This window comes from Lepus europaeus, chromosome 3 (assembly GCF_033115175.1).
Source record: "Lepus europaeus isolate LE1 chromosome 3, mLepTim1.pri, whole genome shotgun sequence".
NCBI lineage: Eukaryota > Metazoa > Chordata > Mammalia > Lagomorpha > Leporidae > Lepus > Lepus europaeus.
In genome coordinates, this window is record NC_084829.1 from 159,082,702 (window position 1) to 159,101,609 (window position 18,908).

The 18,908-nt window shown below is 56.5% G+C and overlaps 1 protein-coding gene across 2 annotated transcripts in view; it reads left to right on the forward strand.

Annotated features, from left to right (window-relative positions):
- Positions 1-2,244, forward strand: part of ZDHHC14 (zinc finger DHHC-type palmitoyltransferase 14) — a 258,037-nt gene extending 255,793 nt beyond the window's left edge. The window contains exon 9 of one of the 2 annotated variants that reach the window (XM_062186976.1): positions 1,127-2,244. In XM_062186976.1, coding sequence (XP_062042960.1) covers positions 1,127-1,528 — 402 coding nt within the window. In that variant the 3' untranslated portion in view covers positions 1,529-2,244. The remainder of the gene's footprint in view (positions 1-1,126) is intronic. The other variant, XM_062186977.1, reaches the window with a different exon arrangement.
- The last annotated feature ends 16,664 nt before the right edge of the window (positions 2,245-18,908 follow it).

Here is an 18,908-nt window from a genome sequence, read left to right on the forward strand (position 1 = left end):
CCAGCTCACCTGAGCCCAGGTGTCCCTCTGCACAGAGGGACATGGGAAGAAACAGGGTGGGCACCCAGCTTACTGCTCCAGCACGGAGTCACCCGGACCCCTGCCTCCCTGGGACCGGAGCCGGCGAGGTCCCACACAGGCTCACGTTTACCGTCCCCAGATCGGACCCCTCCGATGTCCTCAGAGCTGTCAGGGACCCCCATCTGCAAGCTGGGGCTGTGTGTGTGCGCCCAGCGGGGAAAATGTCGCCAAGACGTGAGATGGATGCCATGGGACTTACAACACTGAGAAGATAAGAGGACGTGGTCTTCTCCGTGCCCACAGAAAACACACACACACACACATGCACACGCACACACACACACACACCCGTGTGGCCCAGAGCTGTTAGAATTCCAGCAGCAGGGAGCCAGGCGGTCCACAGCAGTCGGCTCCCGTTATCCCTGGTGCTGGCTTTCCTTTTTGGAGTAAAACAAGCATAAACTTGACCGTGTTGGTGATGTTTACATGTGTGGCAGGGCGGTACCGAGTCGCAGGCTGCAGCCCTCACCGCCCAACGCTCCCCAGTGCCCGCTCAGCGCTCGGACCTGCCCCGCTGCCCTCCCTGTCTCCGTGGGACCCCTCTCTGTGGGCTCAGACACACTTCCTGCTCCTGGCTTCTTTGGCCTAGTGCGATATCCCCCGGGCCCGCCGGGCGCGGGGATGTTGCACTGTAGGGAAATAGCAGGCCGGGTGTAGCCCCTCGGCTCTGGTGGACAGTTAGGTTGTGCTGCTGTGAGTGTGGTGTTCGGTGTGCAGGAAACAGCCGCCCTCAGACTGCTGCCGGTGCCTGGACTCTGTCCATGGGCTTGCTTGAAACTGGGGACAAAGGCCACGGCGTCCTAGCCTGCAGCTGCACCCACTCCCTGGAGGCTGACAGGTGCTGTTGTCAGGATGCTGAGTAGGGCGTCCAGGTGCCGGGGTGCTGTTGGCCACATGCCCGGGGTAGGCGGGGGTGGGGTCTGCCCAGGTGCACGCGGGCTCTGCTCGGCTCCCCGCCTCTGCCTGGCCGAGGCCGCACTAACAGTGTCTCTTTTCTCACACCCCGCCCTGGCCTCCTCCTTGCCGGCTCCTGCGGCTTCTCCAGTGCGACCAAGACCAGTGCATTCAGAGCACCAAATTCGTTTTGCAGGCCGCAGCCACGCCCCTGCTGCAGAGCGAGCCCAGCCTCACCAGCGACGAGCTGCACCTGTCAGGGAAGCCCGGCCTGGGCACGCCCTGCGCCAGCCTGACGCTGGGCCAGCCCACGCCGCCCTCCTCCATGCCCAACCTGGCCGCCGAGGCCGCGCTTGCCGACATCCTGCCCCTGAAGGAAGAACACGGGGGCCACCAGTTCCTGACCCCCGACGAGGCGCCCTCGCCACCCCGGATGCTGGCGGCCGGCAGCCCCCTGGCGCACAGCCGCACCATGCACGTGCTGGGCCTGGCCAGCCAGGACACACTGCACGAGGACTCGGTGCGCGGCCTGGTGAAGCTCAGCTCCGTGTGAGCCGCCGGGCCGGCCCTGGGACTGCGTGACAGGTGCAGCGGGGCACAGAGACCACTTGGACAAGGGCAGGCCAGGCCCGGCTGGAGGGTGCTCAGAGCTTGGTTTTATTTGAATTTTCTTCTCCACCCTGAGCGCTTGGACGAACATGAGCGGACACATGGCTGTGCCCCGGGACTTCGGGGGCTGCAAGGTGGGCCTGGGGAGGAGGAGCCGAGTCTGGGCGGAAGCCCCGGGACGATACGCTGCGGACGGCTCCTGGCACTTGTGGCCGGAATGCCTTTGCCCTTGTATGTCGCGAGGTTCCTGCTACTGGAATAGACACGCTGTTCCGTTCATTCCTTAGAAAACGCCACACCTAAAGGCAGCACACCGCCCCGCCGTGGGGCTGCATGCCGGCCAGAGTCCGTCCCGCAGCCGTGTCGGTTCCCGAAGGCGGCGCTGCACCCTCGCTTCCCTCTCTCTCCGATGCTGTGGACTCTCAAGTGCTGTTTTGTCGGAAAGCAATGCAACAGACCGAGCCTCTGGGGCCATGCCAGTGCCACGACTCGCAGCTTGTTCCGCTCAGTGAGGCGCGGACGGGGGCTCCAGGCTGCCTAGCCTTCTGTTCTGTAGTTAGGTAGCTGTCCTCTGCCGCCCCCACCGTGTGTGACCAGCCTTCCCGGGACAGCCAATAAACCTCGCCCTCTGTTACTTAGGACCTGCGTGGGGTTGTGCTTCACAATAGGACGATCGCCATCCGATGGCCCGTGCACACTTTGTTCTTTTGGGTGGTTTTTTGTTTTTTTTTTTTTTTTTTTTTTTTTTTAAAGGTTGATTTACTTGAAAGGCAGAGTTATAGAGAGAAAGAGAGAAAGGTCTTTTTCCATCTGCTGGCTCACTCCCCCAAATGGCCACAACGGCCAGGGCTGGACCAGGGCAGAAGCCAGGAGCCTGGAACATCACCCAGTTCTCCCACGCAGGTGCAAGGGCCCAAGCATTTGGGCCATCTTACACTGTTTTCCCAGGCACATTAGCAGGGAGCTGGATCAGAAGTGGGACAACTGGGGTATGAACTGGTGCCCATATGGGATGCCAGAGACAGGTTGTAGCTTTGCCTGCCGCACCGCCGTGCCGGCCCGTGTCCGTTCTCACTGAAGTCTACCTGCGAGTGGGCCGAGAACTTTCAGAACTCAGATAAGAGACTCATTTTCCATCAGTCTCCCCAACTCCACCCCTTTCTCCTCCCTTTCCCTCTCTCCCTCTTTTCCTCTATCTCTCCCTCTCTTTCTGTCCCTCTCTCTCTCCCTTCCCCTCCCTCTCTCTCTCCCTCTCCCTGTCTCTCTGTCTCTCTCCCTCTGTTTCTCTCTCCCTCTGTCTCTCTCCCCCCTCCCTCTTCCTCTATATCTCTGTCTCTCCCTCTCCCTCCTCTCTCTCTCCCTCTCTCTCTCACCCCCTCTCTGGTTTTGTTTTCTTTGCCTTAGCCATCTCTTTGGCGCAGTGTCAGGTGGCCACACAGAAGTGCACGTGGGGTGGGAACAAGGGGGGGGGGGAATCCTTGGGGCAAGGGCACCATGGGTCACTGAGCCTCACAAGCCAGCCTGGGGCCCCAGTGCAGGTGTCAGAAAATGAGGAGAAGGCAGCTGAAGGTGTGGGCTGAGCGCCTGTGGCTCTGCAGTCACCCAGACACGGATCAGCACGGGAGGAAGAAGTGACCTTGTCCCCTGGGAGGCAGCCGCAGGGACTCAGCACTGCTCTCCTGGGCTCTCTGCAGCTGCTAAACCCACAGCCAAATCCGCTGTAGTTCAAAATCGTGCTCGTGGCCCTTCTAGCCATGTGAGAGACGAGATGCATCGATCATTCACACAAGGAACCCCAAATGATTTGAACTTACAGGAAAAGGCCATTTGAATAAAGGCAAATTAACAAGAGCAAGAACAGGGAAGAAAGGCACCATGCCAAGCTTTGTGGGGTGCAATACCAACTCTCTGAGGGTCAAACAATAATTTGTGTTGAAAAACCCCCAGAATCTTGCACCACAGTGTCTGAGCCATCTTGTTGCTTTCTACTGTCTGTGTGTATAGGAAATGGGAGAGTGGGTCGTGTGTAGCTGTTTCCTGGGCCTGCTGAATACTTGTAGTCTGTAATAAGGGGAGCAGGGTCCTCCCCACACAACCGCAGCCACAGGGACTTGGACGTGCGTGCAACCAGGAGCACAGCGACCACCCCTGAGGGACCGTCCACAGGTTCCCCAACCATCCTGCTCCTGAGAGACCCCAGGAGCGAGCTGGTCCTGAAGAGAGAAGGTGGCCCAGCCTCCCTGATGTCACGTGAGGCCCAGTCCGTCTCCAGGTCCCACCCCAGAAGACGTGGCCAGTGGTCTCTACAGCCCGTCCACCGCGGCCGTCGCCAACGTCACAGCCGCCGGTCTCCTGTGCCCCGCCCTTCTTCCCAGCCCCTGAGGACAGCCCGGGAAGCCAGGATCATTCACTTGCCTTCGGGTGATGAAGCTCTGCTTGGTGTCGCTGCACCGGGGGCTTTACCAACGAGGGCACTTTGGAGAAAGGAGTCAAGGCCACAGAGGGTCAAGAGGGAGACAGACTTGAACGGGCCAATGCTGACGGTGATCTGGAGGACCTCGAGCCGAGAGAGGCCACAGCCCTTTCCTCTGTGACTTGGGGAACAACGCGGAGGCAGGAATGAGAGCTCGCCCGCAGGATGCCCGAGTGGGGTGGGAGGGTGGTCCAGGGGGGAGGGCACCATGTCTCCCAGCAGCTGAGGGTGTCCTTGTGTGCACACGGTGGTGTTGAGCGGGCCCGTCTAGCTGTGGCTGAGACCTGACAGTTCTCAATTCTCCCCACGTGGTGCCGAGACTGCATCCAGCCAGGAAAAAAGACAAATGCTTTACCACACCATCAGAGCTGGGCTGTTAGCAAACACACACACGCACTCTCATTCATCGGCTCCCATTCTCCGGGGAGTGCGGCAGAGCACCTAGCTGCAGGGAGCCCGCGTGCCCTGCTTCCAGGAAGGGGGCCAGAACCTGTGGCTCTGGCCGGGGAGAAGCAGCTGGCGTGCGTGCTGCCCTCGGCTGAAAGCTCATTCCGGCTTTCAGATTGTGCTCACTCGGGCCCGAGACAGTGACGCTGTTGCCCACCCCAAGCCAGCCAGGTGCCTCTCTGGCCCAAGTGGCACCAAGGAGGGTCTTCCAGTGCACTGGAGTCTTCACCTGTCACTTCTAGAATTCCCGACTGTGGCCGGCGCCGTGGCTCAACAGGCTAATCCTCTGCCTTGCGGCACCGGCACACTGGGTTCTAGTCCCGGTCGGGGTGCTGGATTCTATCCCGGTTGCCCCTCTTCCAGGCCAGCTCTCTGCTGTGGCCAGGGAGTGCAGTGGAGGATGGCCCAAGTGCTTGGGCCCTGCACCCCATGGGAGACCAGGAGAAGCACCTGGCTCCTGCCATCGGATCAGCGCGGTGCGCTGGCTGCAGTGCGCCTACCGCGGCGGCCATTGGAGAGTGAACCAATGGCAAAGGAAGACCTTTCTCTCTGCCTCTCTCTCTCACTGTCCACTCTGCCTGTCAAAAAAAAAAAAAAAAAAAAAAAAAGAATTCCCGACTGGGGCACAGAGGGAGATGGGAACGCCATTGTGTGAGCTGTCTTCCAACTGGGCCCTGAGTGGGCCGCACCCCTCTGTGGTTCTGAAAACGGCTTAGCACTTCCTGCCCCGGGCTGGGGGCCTTCTGATCTGATCCAACAACAAGGAGAAAGAGTTTCCCTAACTAAGAGCACTGGGGCTGGTAGTGACGTCTCCAGGGACCTTCTGGAACGGGACCAGTCAGAGGCTTCAGAAGGGTACAGCCTGGCGGGCTGCTCCCTGGGGACCTCAGTCTCCCACCCACCCCAGTACACCCTGCTCTTCAGAGTTCATCCCACACACCCACCCCTTCATGCCAGTAACCACCCACTTCTCACCTCCACTTCAGGGTGTGAGTTTGCCGGGGGATGAGGGGGTTTGCACCCGTGAACGTAGGCATCTCTTCCCCACAGGGACGCTGTGGGGCCCGGTGAGTTCTTGACCAGGCAGGAGAGACTAACGGGGAACAGCTGCTGGCTGTGCGTTTCGCATTACTGCCTTACACCTGTTTGGAAGCTGAGCCCAGATGAAACTGATGTTTACATTTTGTACTAAGTACACATGCGTTGTGGGACTCTAGCGTATTCTTGTCCAAAAACAGAATTGAAGCATTCTCACTCTTCCAGCTGCCCCCACCTGTTCTGGAGGCCTGTGGCTACATTCTGTGCTGCTGCATTTCCTCATTAAAAACCGCCTCTCAGTCCCGAAAACCTCAATCAACCTCTTCCTCTCTCTCTCTCTCTCTCTCTCTCTCTCTCTCCCTCCCTCTCTCTCTGCGTGTGTGTGTGTGTGTGTGTGAAAGAATAAGTTATCATCGAAATAGCAAACATGCAGAAGTGTCTTTTTCTTTCAGACACCTGGCAGAGAGGCTAGGAGTTTGTAGTTCAGGAACCCTCTCGCCATTTGCCCGCTGTCCGTGGTCCTGATGATACAGCCAAGATGGAGTCTCAAAAACAAGCGGTTAGTGCACTAATCCAGCCATTAAAAGTAATGGGGAGATGGAAGATTAGATTGTTTCTCGAGCAGCTAAATTTGCAGCTGCCACAGAACTAGATAAATGACTTCATCTGGAATTACTGTCCAATCTCCTAAGCCCCAGGAATTACATTCAGGGTGGATTGGCAAGCAGACGGCATGCTGTGTTCTTGCTAAGGTTTCTCTGCACCAGTCGCTGATGCGCGTGGGCAGGCACAACTCTCATTTGCCCTCCTGATCGGCCGGGGGCCCTGCCCACACGTGGGTTCACACACAATCTGTATGAATGGAGGTTTTAGCTGCAAAAAGAAAAAAGTGGCCGCCTTGCTCACCGTTTCTCCAGCGTTCCGAGTTGGTGTGTCACTGCAGGTAAACATTTTCGCATGAACAAGGGGACAGAGAAGCATTTTCAACTTAGTGGATACAAAGCCCTCAGTCCGATGGTGGTGTATAAATGTACAGAACACTGTGTTTTCTGAGAGATGTATGCTTATTTAAGTGCCTTTCCTGTCTTAATCAATGCTTGCAGAATTGACCTTAAACCTGAACTGAATTAAGGAAGCATTTTGCTTCTTCAATAAAAGCTGCTAATGGCATAACATGTAAACCTATGTCTTTGTAAGGTAGACATGGTGCAGGTCCACGTGGTTTAGGGAAGAATTGGATCGATTTGCGTGTGGTGACCGTGTACCGGGGAGGCCCCCGTGTGGATGAGAGTGGGGCTTTCTGACCTCAGACACCCAGACAGGTTTCCTGCAGCCATGGTTCGCTACTTGCCAGCAGTACAGAAATTGACACCTCCTAAGCCCTTGCCCTGTGTCCCTCCCAGCACACACACCACCCCAACCTCACGGTGTAGGAGCTGTGTTTGGCTGCTTGGAACAAAGTCTCCAAACAACAGCGGCTTAGGAAGAGGGTGCCTTTCCTATGGTGCAACACCTGTACAGAGGGAGGCGACCCAGGGCCAGCCTGGTGGCCGCACCGTGTGACCAATGCCCTGGCTTCCTTCTGTCCTCAGTTCTGCTGTCTTCGGTGCTGGCTTTCACCCTCGGGTTCCCTGCATGGCCATCAGGTCACAGCTGAGCTCCAGCCAGCAAAGTCAGAAGGGACAGAGGCCACAGGGTGGGGCAAGCTGGGTGTGTGACCCTAGGGTTTCCAGAAACCCTGCCCGGATCTCTCCTGGATCAGAGTTCAGTCACCCGACAGCCAAGGCGGGAAATGGGTGCTGGCTGGGTGTGTCGCTGTACCAAGTATATGGGAGAAGAGGGGAAATTGGTACCCACAGAGTATCACAGTGATAACCAGCCTCTTCCCTTAGCAAGAGCGAGAGCGAGAGAGAGAGAGAGAGCCTGCAGCTTAAACGCTGTATTCATTTTCTCTACCGAAATCCACTTTCATCCGCCTGCTGTCCCTTGCTGTTAGGAAGAGCTCCTACAACAATGGGCATCCCATATGGGTGCTGGTTCGAGACCCAGCTGCTCCACTTCCGATCCAGCTCTCTGCTCCAGCCTGGGAAAGCAATGGAAGACGATAGCCCAATTCCTTGAACCCCTGCTTGCTAACGTAGCCTTAGCCCCTTGGCCCTCCCGGGAACCCAAGGCCCAACTTCTCTCTGCATCTGTTTCCCCTTGAAGCACTCGTTCCTCTGGTCCGGATGTCATAAAAGGATGGACCCGTCCTCACCTCCACCTCCTCCACCCCAGCTCCTCTTCACAGTCGCTTCCAAGACGGCACTGGCCCAGCCCATAGTGGCCTTGGCCTGTGGTCTCTCCGACCTCCCTGCGGCATCTGAGGTTGAGCGGGCTTTCTCCGGTGTTGGAGAAGGGTGAGCACGCAGCTGGGCCCTCCGGCAGGCTCCTCCCCCTGCCGCCCAGTGCTCCCTCTCTGTGGCCTGGAATTGTTCCAGTTGGCACCTGTTTGCCTTCTGCTTCCTTCTCACGCCCCCTAAATGAAGACTTGGGATGAGGCTTGGTCTCCGCCCTCTGCTCTTCTCTCTCCCTTCCTCCTTGGCCCTGCTTGGACCCGTCTGTCTCCCTAGCACAGCCCACATCTAAACCAACTGCCTGGCAGGCAGCGGGAGCCTGGCACCAGGCGGGATTCCCTGGTCTCCTCCGGTTGTCACTGGGCAGGCTGTGGCACCTGTGCGCCTCCGTGGCCTCCCCTGCAGGGAGCGTCACTTCGCACTGGCCTCAGGGGTCCGCTTGGACTTCCCCTCGCCAGCTCCAGCCCCAAACACTCAGGGTTGACTTCAGCATCTTTCTCCGGGGCTGCCGCTTGCCCTGTGGAGACCCCCAGCGCTCCCTCACTCTGCTACCGGTGAGGGGGCAAGTCCTGCCCACCCCTCCCTCGGTGCCTGCCACGCCTGCCCTCTGTCGTCAGTCCGCTGCCACCTTCACCTCCAGCCCTGAAGGTTAGGAGGCCTGCAAGAGCGCTCCTCCTCCCAGACCCCTCCCCTACAACTCGGAAAACTGCTCTCCCCCCACCACGGGGCCGGCATTGTGGTGTTGTGGGCTAAGCCTCTGACTGTGGCGCTGGCATTCCATACGGGTGCTGGTTTGAGACCCGGCTGCTCCACTTCCGATCCAGCTCTCTTCTTCAGCCTGGGAAAGCAGTAGAAGACAATGGCCCAACCTGCACCTGCGTGGGAGACCCGGAAGATGCTCCTGGCTCCTAACTTTGGATCAGCCCAGCTCGGGCTATTGTGGCCATTTGGGGAGTGAACCAGTGGATGGAAGACCTCTCTCCCTGTCTCTTCTGTCTATAACTCTGCCTCTCAAATAAGATTTTTTTTTTTAATGAAAGAAATTGCTCTTCCCCAACTGGTGCTGGGCCTGCGGCAGACCAGGTGTCACCGGCTTTCTCCTTCCAGGGTGCTGCTGGGACCGGCCTCTGAGGCCACTAGAACCCAGCCCCAGCACTGTCCCTGCCTCCCCTTCCTGCCCCTCCCCTGCCAGGCCCCCCGCTGGCTGCCACCCCGCCCCATCTCTGCTCTTCCCTGGCCGGCTCTCACCCGTGCAGCCTGTCTGTCCAGCAGTTCCTCAAGTTCTTGTCCCTCCCATATCTGTTCACACTGAGTGTAATTCACATGGCGTAAATTCACCCTTTCCAAATGCACACTTCCTGATAGTCACCAGCACCCGGTCCCGGAACATGGCTGATGGGCAGTGAGTGCCTACTCCATTCCTGCTACTTCCGCCTATGCACGTGTCCTATCTCCCAGGACAGATGCCTTGCTGTGGCATGCTGCCAGCCGGGGCACTGCACCAGCCGGCTACGCTCAGTGGATGCTGATGAGGGGGAGGGGGGACGTGACAAGGATGAGGTGACAGCGTGTCACACGGTGAGGACCCAGCCAGGCCCTGGTACCTCACTCAGAAAAAAAAGGCCAGGGTGCTGTTGACCGCGTGTGTGTCCTGGCCGTGAGGAAATGCGGTTGGTGAGACACACGTCCAGGCCTCGAGGTCCTCCTGGTGCCGACGAGAGGCTCCTGGCTGTGCCCGCCCGCCCGAGCTCTCCTCGTGGAGAAGCAGGCCAAGTCCTCTCGTTTGGGCTGAAGTCAATTTGACGTCGGTTCTCTCTCGTCATTCTAGTGGAAAAACAGAGGGGCTGGTACTTCCAGGAAATATAATCAATCGTAGGTTACAGGGGGACTGTGTGCTTTAAAAATTCTCTTAAAGAAAATCTATTAAGCAGTTCCATTAGCGAACATCTGTTGGCACGTGACCCAGCGTTAGTGGCAACAAGTCGGCCTCGCTTTTTAGATCACAATAAGCCGCAGGCCGTACTGTGTACAGCGCACACCACGGCTGACACAGTAACAGACTTCGGGTACTTCCAACGCCCAGATCACGGCGCGTAAACTGGCACAGACTGGGAGCAGGTTTTCCCGTGGAAACAAAAAACGCAGGTGGTGTTTAGGGCTGTCCCCAACATGGCTCCCAGATGCCTGAAATAACACACAGTGCGTGGACCTAACCAGCCCCACCCAGGCCCCAACCCCTAGGCCTCTGTGAAGTCCAGTCCCTGAGCCGGCTTCTAAGACCCTGTGACCCGGGCCCCTGCTGCTAACGTACTCCCCAGCCGCTGTCATTGCTTCCTCATTACCAAGCAGATGAAACCCATTTTAAGGGGCCGGCACTGTGGCTTAGTGAGTAAAGCCGCCCCCTGCAGTGCCGGCATCCCATATGGGCACTGGTTCGAGTCCCGGCTGCTCCACTTCCAATCCAGCTCTCTGCTATGGCCTGGGAAAGAGTAGAAGATGGCCCAAGTGCTTGGGCCTCTGCACCCGCATGGGAGACTTGGAAAAAGCTCCTGGCTTTGGATTGGCATAGCTCCGGCCATTGCAGCCAATTGGGGAGTGAACCGAGTCCCAGCTGCTCCACTTCCAATCCAGCTCTCTGCTATGGCCTGGGAAAGAGTAGAAGATGGCCCAAGTGCTTGGGCCTCTGCACCCACATGGGAGACTTGGAAAAAGCTCCAGGCTTTGGATTGGCATAGCTCCGGCCATTGCAGCCAATTGGGGAGTGAACCAGCTGATGAAAGAAACTCTCTCTCTCTCTCTTTCTCTCTCTCTCTCTGCCTCTCTGTGTAACTCTGACTTTCAAATAAATAAATAAATCTTTAAAAAAGAAAGAAATCCATTTAAGAAACAAGAACTCATCCAGTTTTTTAAAAAATCTTGGCTAGAAACAGACTAAAAATTAAGAAAAATCCGTAAATGTTCTAATCCCAGAGATTTCTACATAGTCCGATCTCCTGTACCGTGTATCTAAGGTATCTCATCTCACGAAAACAAGACCTCCCCTTTCTCTTGAGACTGCGTCGGAATTTCAGTTGAGATGATTTTCGGGAAGGAAGTCTAGATAACTTAGCAGCTGAATCCAACTTAGCCGCCTCCCTGAGGGTTGGGCACGGGTTGAATTGCTGTTAACATCCTGAATCCGTGAGCCTCATGGTGTGTGTGGCTGGTGGTGAGAGCGCAGGAGCTGGCTGGTGTGGCCTTCTAGAAGGATCTCTTGTCTTAACACACCCTGGGAAGGCAGACAGCACGTAGAGGTTTCCCCTGTCCTTTTTGGAGAATTCTGGTCAGCAAACACTATGTGTTGGTGGCATCTGTATTTTCTGATTGAGATCCAATCTGAGGTTTGAAATTTAATTAATTTGTTAGGTCAGTCTGGCAGCTGCCTTGCAAACATGCTTGCTGGGGATAATGAGAGCAGATGGCTTCAGAGGCCACCACGTTATCGTTCCAAACCCATGCGCATGGAAATGCCAAATAAGCTTCTCCAAGCCCTGAGATGATAGCCACAGATCTGCTGTGCCGAGGGCATGGCAAGACTTCTCCCGTGATGCTCTGGTCCCTAACTAGAAGCCGGGTGCCTTGGCTTACATAACTGGCTCCCTAAGACCTAGGTGAACTTTCCACAATACAATCGGATCCCAGAAAATGCTGGAAATGGGAATGGGGCGGGCCCTTCTGTGAAGCACAAAGCCTCCTCAGATCCACCTGCCGCCCCAGGTTGGATCTCTCTGCCTGGTGCCCCCTGTCCCCTCCAGCACCTCTGCCTCCCAGAGTGCAGGACATCAACCAGGGGCCTCTGGTCCGGCCAGCTGCCCTGCGATGGCTTGGCACCTCCTCCTCCTGACAGGGCTCCGTGGGTTTTCAGGAATGGTGTGGGAGCTTCCAGCTGATGTGGCTGACCTGGGTATAATTCCCGTGCTGAAACGGCTGGATTTGCTTGCTCCGAAAGCTCATGCCGAGTAGTGCTCCTTAGCCCTGGCTTCAGCGCCCTCCCCTGCCAGGAGGGGGACCGAGCGCCTTGGAGCTGGCTATGGGTTTCTCCCTGTTCCCTTCCTTCTTTCTTTCCTTCTTTCCTTCCTTCCTTCCTTCTTAACCTTCCTTTTTTTTGTAACCCATGGTAACCAGCTGAATTATATGTGATGCTGTGTGTTGTCTATAAAAGCCAGGGAGAGGCCGGCGCCGCGGCTCAGTAGGCTAATCCTCCACCTTGCGGCTCCGGCACACCGGGTTCTAGTCCCGGTCAGGGCACCGATCCTGTCCCGGTTGCCCCTCTTCCAGGCCAGCTCTCTGCTGTGGCCAGGGAGTGCAGTGGAGGATGGCCCAGGTGCTTGGGCCCTGCACCCCATGGGAGACCAGGATAAGCACCTGGCTCCTGCCATCGGAACGGCGCGGTGTGCCGGCCGCAGCGCGCTACTGCGGCGGCCATTGGAGGGTGAACCAACGGCAAAAAGGAAAACCTTTCTCTCTGTCTCTCTCTACTGTCCACTCTGCCTGTCAAAAAAAAAAAAAAAAGAAAGAAAGCCAGGGAGTACACAGACCACCCACGAGAAGACATCAGAAACCATTCACCTACAGGCTTTGCAGCAGCAAGCGATAGTGGTGACCGGCAAAGCTGGGGCTGTGCCCTCACTGACCCCAAGCTGAACACACTTGGGGGTGAGTCCTGCACGCGCTGGGACAGGCTCGGGTGCTGACGGTTCCTGCTGATTCGCAAGCCTGCGCCACCCTTGACACAGACATCACCGTGAGGATGGCGGGGCTCTCCCAGGAATGTCTGGTTTTTCAAGTTTCCTATTCTTTAAGGGGAAAACAACCTGCTCAGCCTAATCAGAAGCATCGTTACCAGTGAGTTAGTGCTTGGATCTGCAGAGTTTGTCCCTGCCAGCCCCTGGAGGCGGCTTCGTGCTTCTTGGCTCATCCCGGCCCTCGACGCAGACCTGCGGGAATCCTGGTCAGGGTCCCACAGGTGACAGGAAGCCCCCTTAAAGGGCCAGCTCAGGGTTCTCGCCTTGATCGGGGACTTCAGCAGATACGACCGTGGTTCAGCGTGTCCAGGCTCACATTCTCCATTTTAGATGAAATGGATGAGAGTAGAAGGAATAGAAAGGAAGTGCCGGGGCCGGCGCTGTGGCATGTGGGTAAAGCCGCCTGGCATCCCGTGTGGGCACCAGTTCGTGTCCCGGCTGCTCCACTTCCGATCCAGCTCCCTGCTAATGACCTGGGAAAAGTGGCAGAAGATGTCCAAGTGTTTGGGCCCCTGCCGCCCACATGGGAGACCTGAATGAAGCTCCTAGCTTGTGGGTCCAGACTGGCCAAGCACTGGCCATTGCGGCCATCTAGGGAGTGAACCAGTGGATGGAAGACCTCTCTCTCTGTAACTCTGCCTTTCAAATAAATAAATCTTTTAAAAAGAAAAGGAAGGGGGTGGGCACTGTGGTGCAGTGGGTTAAGCCACTGCTTGGGACCCCTGCATTCCTCACTGTAGGGCTTGGGATTGGGTTCCCCCTCTGCTTCCGGTCCAGCTTGCTGCTGGTGTTCCTGGGAGGCAGCAGGTGAAGACAAGTCCCTGGGCCTCTGTCCGCCATGTGGGAGGCCCCAGCTGAGTCCCTCGCTCCTGGCTTCAGCGTGGCGCTGCTCTAGCAGTGCTGGGCATTTGCAGAATGGACCAGCAGATGGAAGGAAGATCTCTCTCTCCCTCCCCGCTTCTCTCTGCCTTTCAAATAAAATAAATAACTTTTTAAAAGAGAATAGGTGGGCTGGTGCTGTGGCATAGCGGATTAAGCCACCGCCTGTGGTGCTGGCATCTCATATGGGTGCTGGTTCGAGTTCTGGCTGCTCCACTTCTGATCCAGCTCTCTGCTGTGGCCTGGGAAAGCAGTAGAAGATGGCCCAAGTCCTTGGGCCCCTGCACCTGCATGGGAGACCAGGAAGAAGCTCCTGGCTCTTGGCTTCGGATCGGCACAGCTCTAGCTATTGGTGGTCATTTGGGGAGTGAACCATCGGATGGAAGACCTCTGTCTCTCTCTCTTTCTCTCTCTCTCTCTTTCTCTCTGCCTCTACCTTTGCAGCTCTGCCTTTCAAATAAATAAGTAAATCTTAAAAGAAAAAAAAAAAGAACAGAGGTGTCAGATTGCTTTGCTTCTAACAAGGATAGGCAATGTACTGGGTCATGGTCTAAATTTATTTTCTTACTGTAATCAAAATAAAAGTTCAAAAAAATACTGATCCAGTCCATCTGTTCCTGCCCCATTTTACAGCAGAGAGCCCTGGGATCCAGAAAGCTGAAGCGTCATGTCCAAGTTCACAGAGCTGGCTTGGAGCAGAGGCTAGCCTTGCTCCAAACATCATGATTAAATAATAAGGGTTTTTTTTTGTTTTGTTTTGTTTTTACTGTAAGAAAAGTAACCATTGCACATTAATAATGGCATTCCTGGAAAAATAAAGTTTTAAATAGGAGCGGAAGCTCTGTGTGTATCTGGACCCTGGTCTACCCATCTGCCGCCTCTGTGGGCTTTGTTCTGGGCTCTTGCACTGTAAGAGTGGTGATCAGAACAGTGTTCAGAGTCGGTCCATCCTCCTAAAGAGTCACTGAAGCTGAGGGGGACGGCAGCATGGGGGTCCCGTCTCGCAGCTGGTGTCAGAATTGAGGGCATATGTGGGACACCTCCTTTGCCCCTCGTGCAGGCACCAGCGCCCAAACTTAGGATTTTCGGCACCCACCATCTCCCCACCAAGCCGGGGCCCCCAGATGCTGGGGTCCACTCGGAGGTGTGTCCCCAGGTGACAGGGAGCACGAGACATCACAATTCTAGCAAACTTTTTTTTTAAATGATATTAACTAGCAGAGAACAAGAAGCGGGGCGCAAATCTGTTTTAGCTGGATCGTGAAGAGGAGCCGGCAGGAGCTGGAGCTGGGACCGGAACGCTTATCCCCTAGGAGCGACTGCACACCCTAGCTCTTCAGCTTGCAAAAAATAAAAACACATCACGTCTGCCTTGGCTTGCTCTCGACACCATCAAGGGAGACAAACGCAGAAACCTGAAAGCTTAGGAGAATAAAAGGAGGTTCCAGGACACTGCGTCCTCCTCATTTTCTAGGGAAAATGATAAAATCCTTAATTAAATAAATAAATACTGACGGATTTCAAGCGGGCACCAGGCTGCTGTGGTTTGGGTGTGGTTCGTCCCCGAGGGCTCCTGTGCAGGAGGCCCGGACCCCAACCCCATGATATCCGGAGGTGGTGAGACCTTTAAGAGGCGGGGCCTGGGGGAGTGACTGGGTCATCCGGAGCACTGTGATTGCACAGGGTTAGTGTCGGTCTCCAGGCAGTAGGTGAGGTCTTGCAGGACTGACTGCGCTGGTTGTTTCAAAGCCAGGCACTGTCCCAGTCTCTCGCACAGGCACTCCCGCCGTCTGTGTCCGCCGCCCCCGCCGTGTTAGGGGGCAGCACGAGGCCCTCCCAGAGGTGGCTCCCTCATTTTGGACTTTGCAGGCTGCAGAACCCTGAGCTGAACAACGCTTTTTCTCTGTAGAGTACCCACTCCCGGGCATGTGGTCTGGATGGACGCAGGCCATGGTGATCGAAGACGCTCTAGGAGGCAGGTGCCAGGGTCCACGCAGCGCCCAAGCATGGGCACAGGGAGGTGGTCCTCAGCCTGCTGGACCTGGGGCTATGAAGCCGTACCCTCCATGCCGCTTTTTTTGTTTGTTTGTTTGTTTTAAAGGTTTGTTTTGAGGCTGGCGCTGTGGTATAGCTGGTGAAACCATAGCCTGCAGTGCCGGCATCCCATATGGGCACTGGTTCGAGTCCTGGCTACTCCACTTCTGATTCGGCTGTCTGCTATGTCCTGGGAAAGCAGAAGTTGGCCCAAATCCTTGGGCCCTTCGCCTGCATGGGAGGCCCAGAAGAGGCAACACAACACCGCAGGCGGCTCCTCCAACAAGCACGCGTTGGGTGTGACCCCAGCGGCCCAGGCCAGGACAGGAGTCTGTGTGGACCTGGAGATCTCTGGGGACTTGCATCAGGTGTCCCAGGGTGTGTCCCTATCAGATGTGGGAAGACACGGACATGAAGGGAGAAGTCTGTGCATGTGGGAGAGAGCAGGGGGGTCAGGAGGCGTGGGGAGCAGAGAAGGCCCGGCGAGAGTCTTCATTGTGGCTCCTACAACTGAGCATCAGCCGGCTCATGTCCTAGCCGTGGGCTCTGGCTTTAGGGGTGGCCCCTACTTGTCTGGGTCCCAGCCCCAGGGTGCCCAGGGCACCCAGGCCCAGAGTATGAGAGTGGTTGGGGGTGTGGCTTCTGGATTTGTATTGTGTATGAAAGGGGCACACTGGGTGGGGTGACTCCAGGAATTGGCCAGCCTTGGGAGGGGCTCTCTGCAGGGTCAGCCAGACCCCAGATGTCAAAGCATCAGAAACACAAAGCCAACACACAGATTCTCCATGCTGTGGCCCTGGTTGCTGGAGCCTTAGTGAGTTCTGGGCTGCAAGCGTATTAGAAGCATCTTCATGGCCAGCACCGCGGCTCACTAAGCTTATCCTCCGCCTGCAGCGCCGACACACCAGGTTCTAGTCCTGGTCAGGGCGCCAGATTCTGTCCCGGTTGCTCCTCTTCCAGTCCAGCTCTCTGCTGTGGCCCAGGAGGGCAGTGGAGGATGGCCCAAGTCCTTGGGCCCTGCACCCGCATGGGAAACCAGGAAGAAGCACCTGGCTCCTGGCTTCAGATTAGCGTGGTATGCTGACCATAGCAGCCATTTGGGGGGTGAACCAACGGAAGGAAGACCTTTCTCTCTGTCTCTCTCACTGTCCACTCTGCCTGTCAGAAGAAGAAGAAGAAGAAGAAGAAGAAGAAGAAGAAGAAGAAGAAGAAGCAGAAGCTTCTCCACTCATTTATGACATGAAGCAATACTGGCACCCTGGACAGAGCCTTGCCTGGGGCCAGCCTTGCTCGAGGACTCCATCCTGCCGCCATCCCCCAGGAGACGATGCGGCCACAGATCACTAAGGACATTCCGGATGCTCCACAGAGCACACGGAGACCCCCAGCAGTGAAAGCAGGACGTGCTTGCCCAAAGCCGGGTCAGCACAAATGCATGAGGCAGGCGTGGGGAACATGTCCGAGGTTCTCGAGGGTTCATTGCACACCTTGGTTCTAGGCAAGTCAGAGCAGTGTGGCAGAAGAACAGTGTATGTTCAGGCCTCATGCGACGGCACCGCAAGAAGTGCATGGAAAATGCGTACTGGGAGAAAGTATGCATGATTGTCGAGGTTTCATTTGCACCGAAATTAACTTCCCCTTTAATTCCATTTTCCCGTTCACTTTCTGGAGTCCCTGACATACCCATTACAAAGCAAGCAGGGCCTGAAGTGCAACAGAACGTGACTGCCCTAAAATGTCTGGGAGCAAAACATCACGGCAGCGACCTTGGCAGGTGGCTGCTCCCGCCCCCGCTCCCACACCTCCTCCCCGGCAATGATACGGTGAGGAGGTTGTGCCCCCGCTTTCTTAGAAATCAAGGACACGTGTATCTATTGATCTCGGTTTCTGGTCCTCGGAGATAAGCAGTGTTGCCATGGCGACCGTGTCGCATTGCAGCCCAAAGTGAAGGCACATGCCGTGCAGCGCATCCTATAGCGTGCCATCGCCTGGAAGTGGGTGACTCCCCACGGGCTCCGTGACAGACTGAAAATAGGCCATCAGCTCCCGTAGTCCCAGCCCAACGATGCCCTACACTCAAGAAATTTGTGCTTAGCAAGCACCGGGCTATGGCTGACCCAACTGAACCCAAGGAGCCCGCCCAGAAGGAGATGCGCAAAGCCACAGAAGCACGCGAGGTGCCAGCCCCTCCAGAGGGAGGACACTCCAGAGTGAGGGTGACACTGACAGCCTTCTGAGGCCAGAAGTCCTGAACGCTTCAGTTCCGTCTCACGTCAGCCTTGCGACACAGGCACCTGGGGGGACATTCCCCGCTCAATGGGAAGCCGGCTGGGCTCCGAGCCCTCCTGCCTCCCCAGCCTGTATGTGCTCTGCCCCACGAGTGTCGGGGTGTGGCTCTGAGGGTCTCTAGGGAACCGGCATGGGCTGGGTGGTTTCCGCCGTCACCTGTGTCCTCGCAGTTCTGGAAGCTGGGACTCAGGACAGCCTGCCATGGCGCTGGGCTTCTGGGGAGGCCTCTGACCCTGGGCTGCAGACGCTGTCTTCTACTGCATCGTCACACAGCCTTTCCACCGAGACAGAGAGAGAGAGAGAGGGAGAGAGAGAGAGAAGGGGGGGCTCTTCTTACAAGGACCCCAGGCCCAGTGGACGAAGCTCCTGCTCCATGACCTCATTTAACCTTGACTTCCTAAAGGCCCTGTCTTCAAACACAGCCACAGAGGCCATGAGGTGCCACACACAGGTGCTCGGGGACACAGCTCAGTGTGCCACACCGTCACTGCCCATTTCATGGATCCACTCCTGGGGGGACACGTGCGGTGCCACAGCTCTGTGCGTGTCCTGCCAGGTGAAGTCAGACCTCTCTTCAAGGCTGGGGCACCTGGTCCCCAGGTTATCAACGTGTAAAAACAGTGACCTTCCAATCACACTCCAGATTCTCCTGGAGTAGGCTTCTCTGTTCTCTGGCTTCCAGGAGAATGGGAGTTTGCCAGCAGAAAGCTGCTCGGCACTGAGTCTGGACACACGTGGGGAGTATGGCAGGGGTGGCAGGCAATTCTGAATTCAAGGGCTGCTCCAGTTACCCATGAGCTGTGTGACCTCAGGTAGGCACCCAGTCTCCCAGAGCCAAGTCTCTCTCTCTCTCTCTTTTTTTTTTTTTAAGATTTATTAATTTATTTGAAAGTCAGAGAGAGGAGAGGCAGAGAGAGAGAGGTCTTCCATCTGCTGGTTCACTCCCCAGTTGGCCACAACAGCCAGAGCTGTGCTGATCCAAAGCCTGGAGCCAGAAGCTTCTTCTGGGTCTCGCACACAGGTGCAGGGGTCCAAGCATTTGGG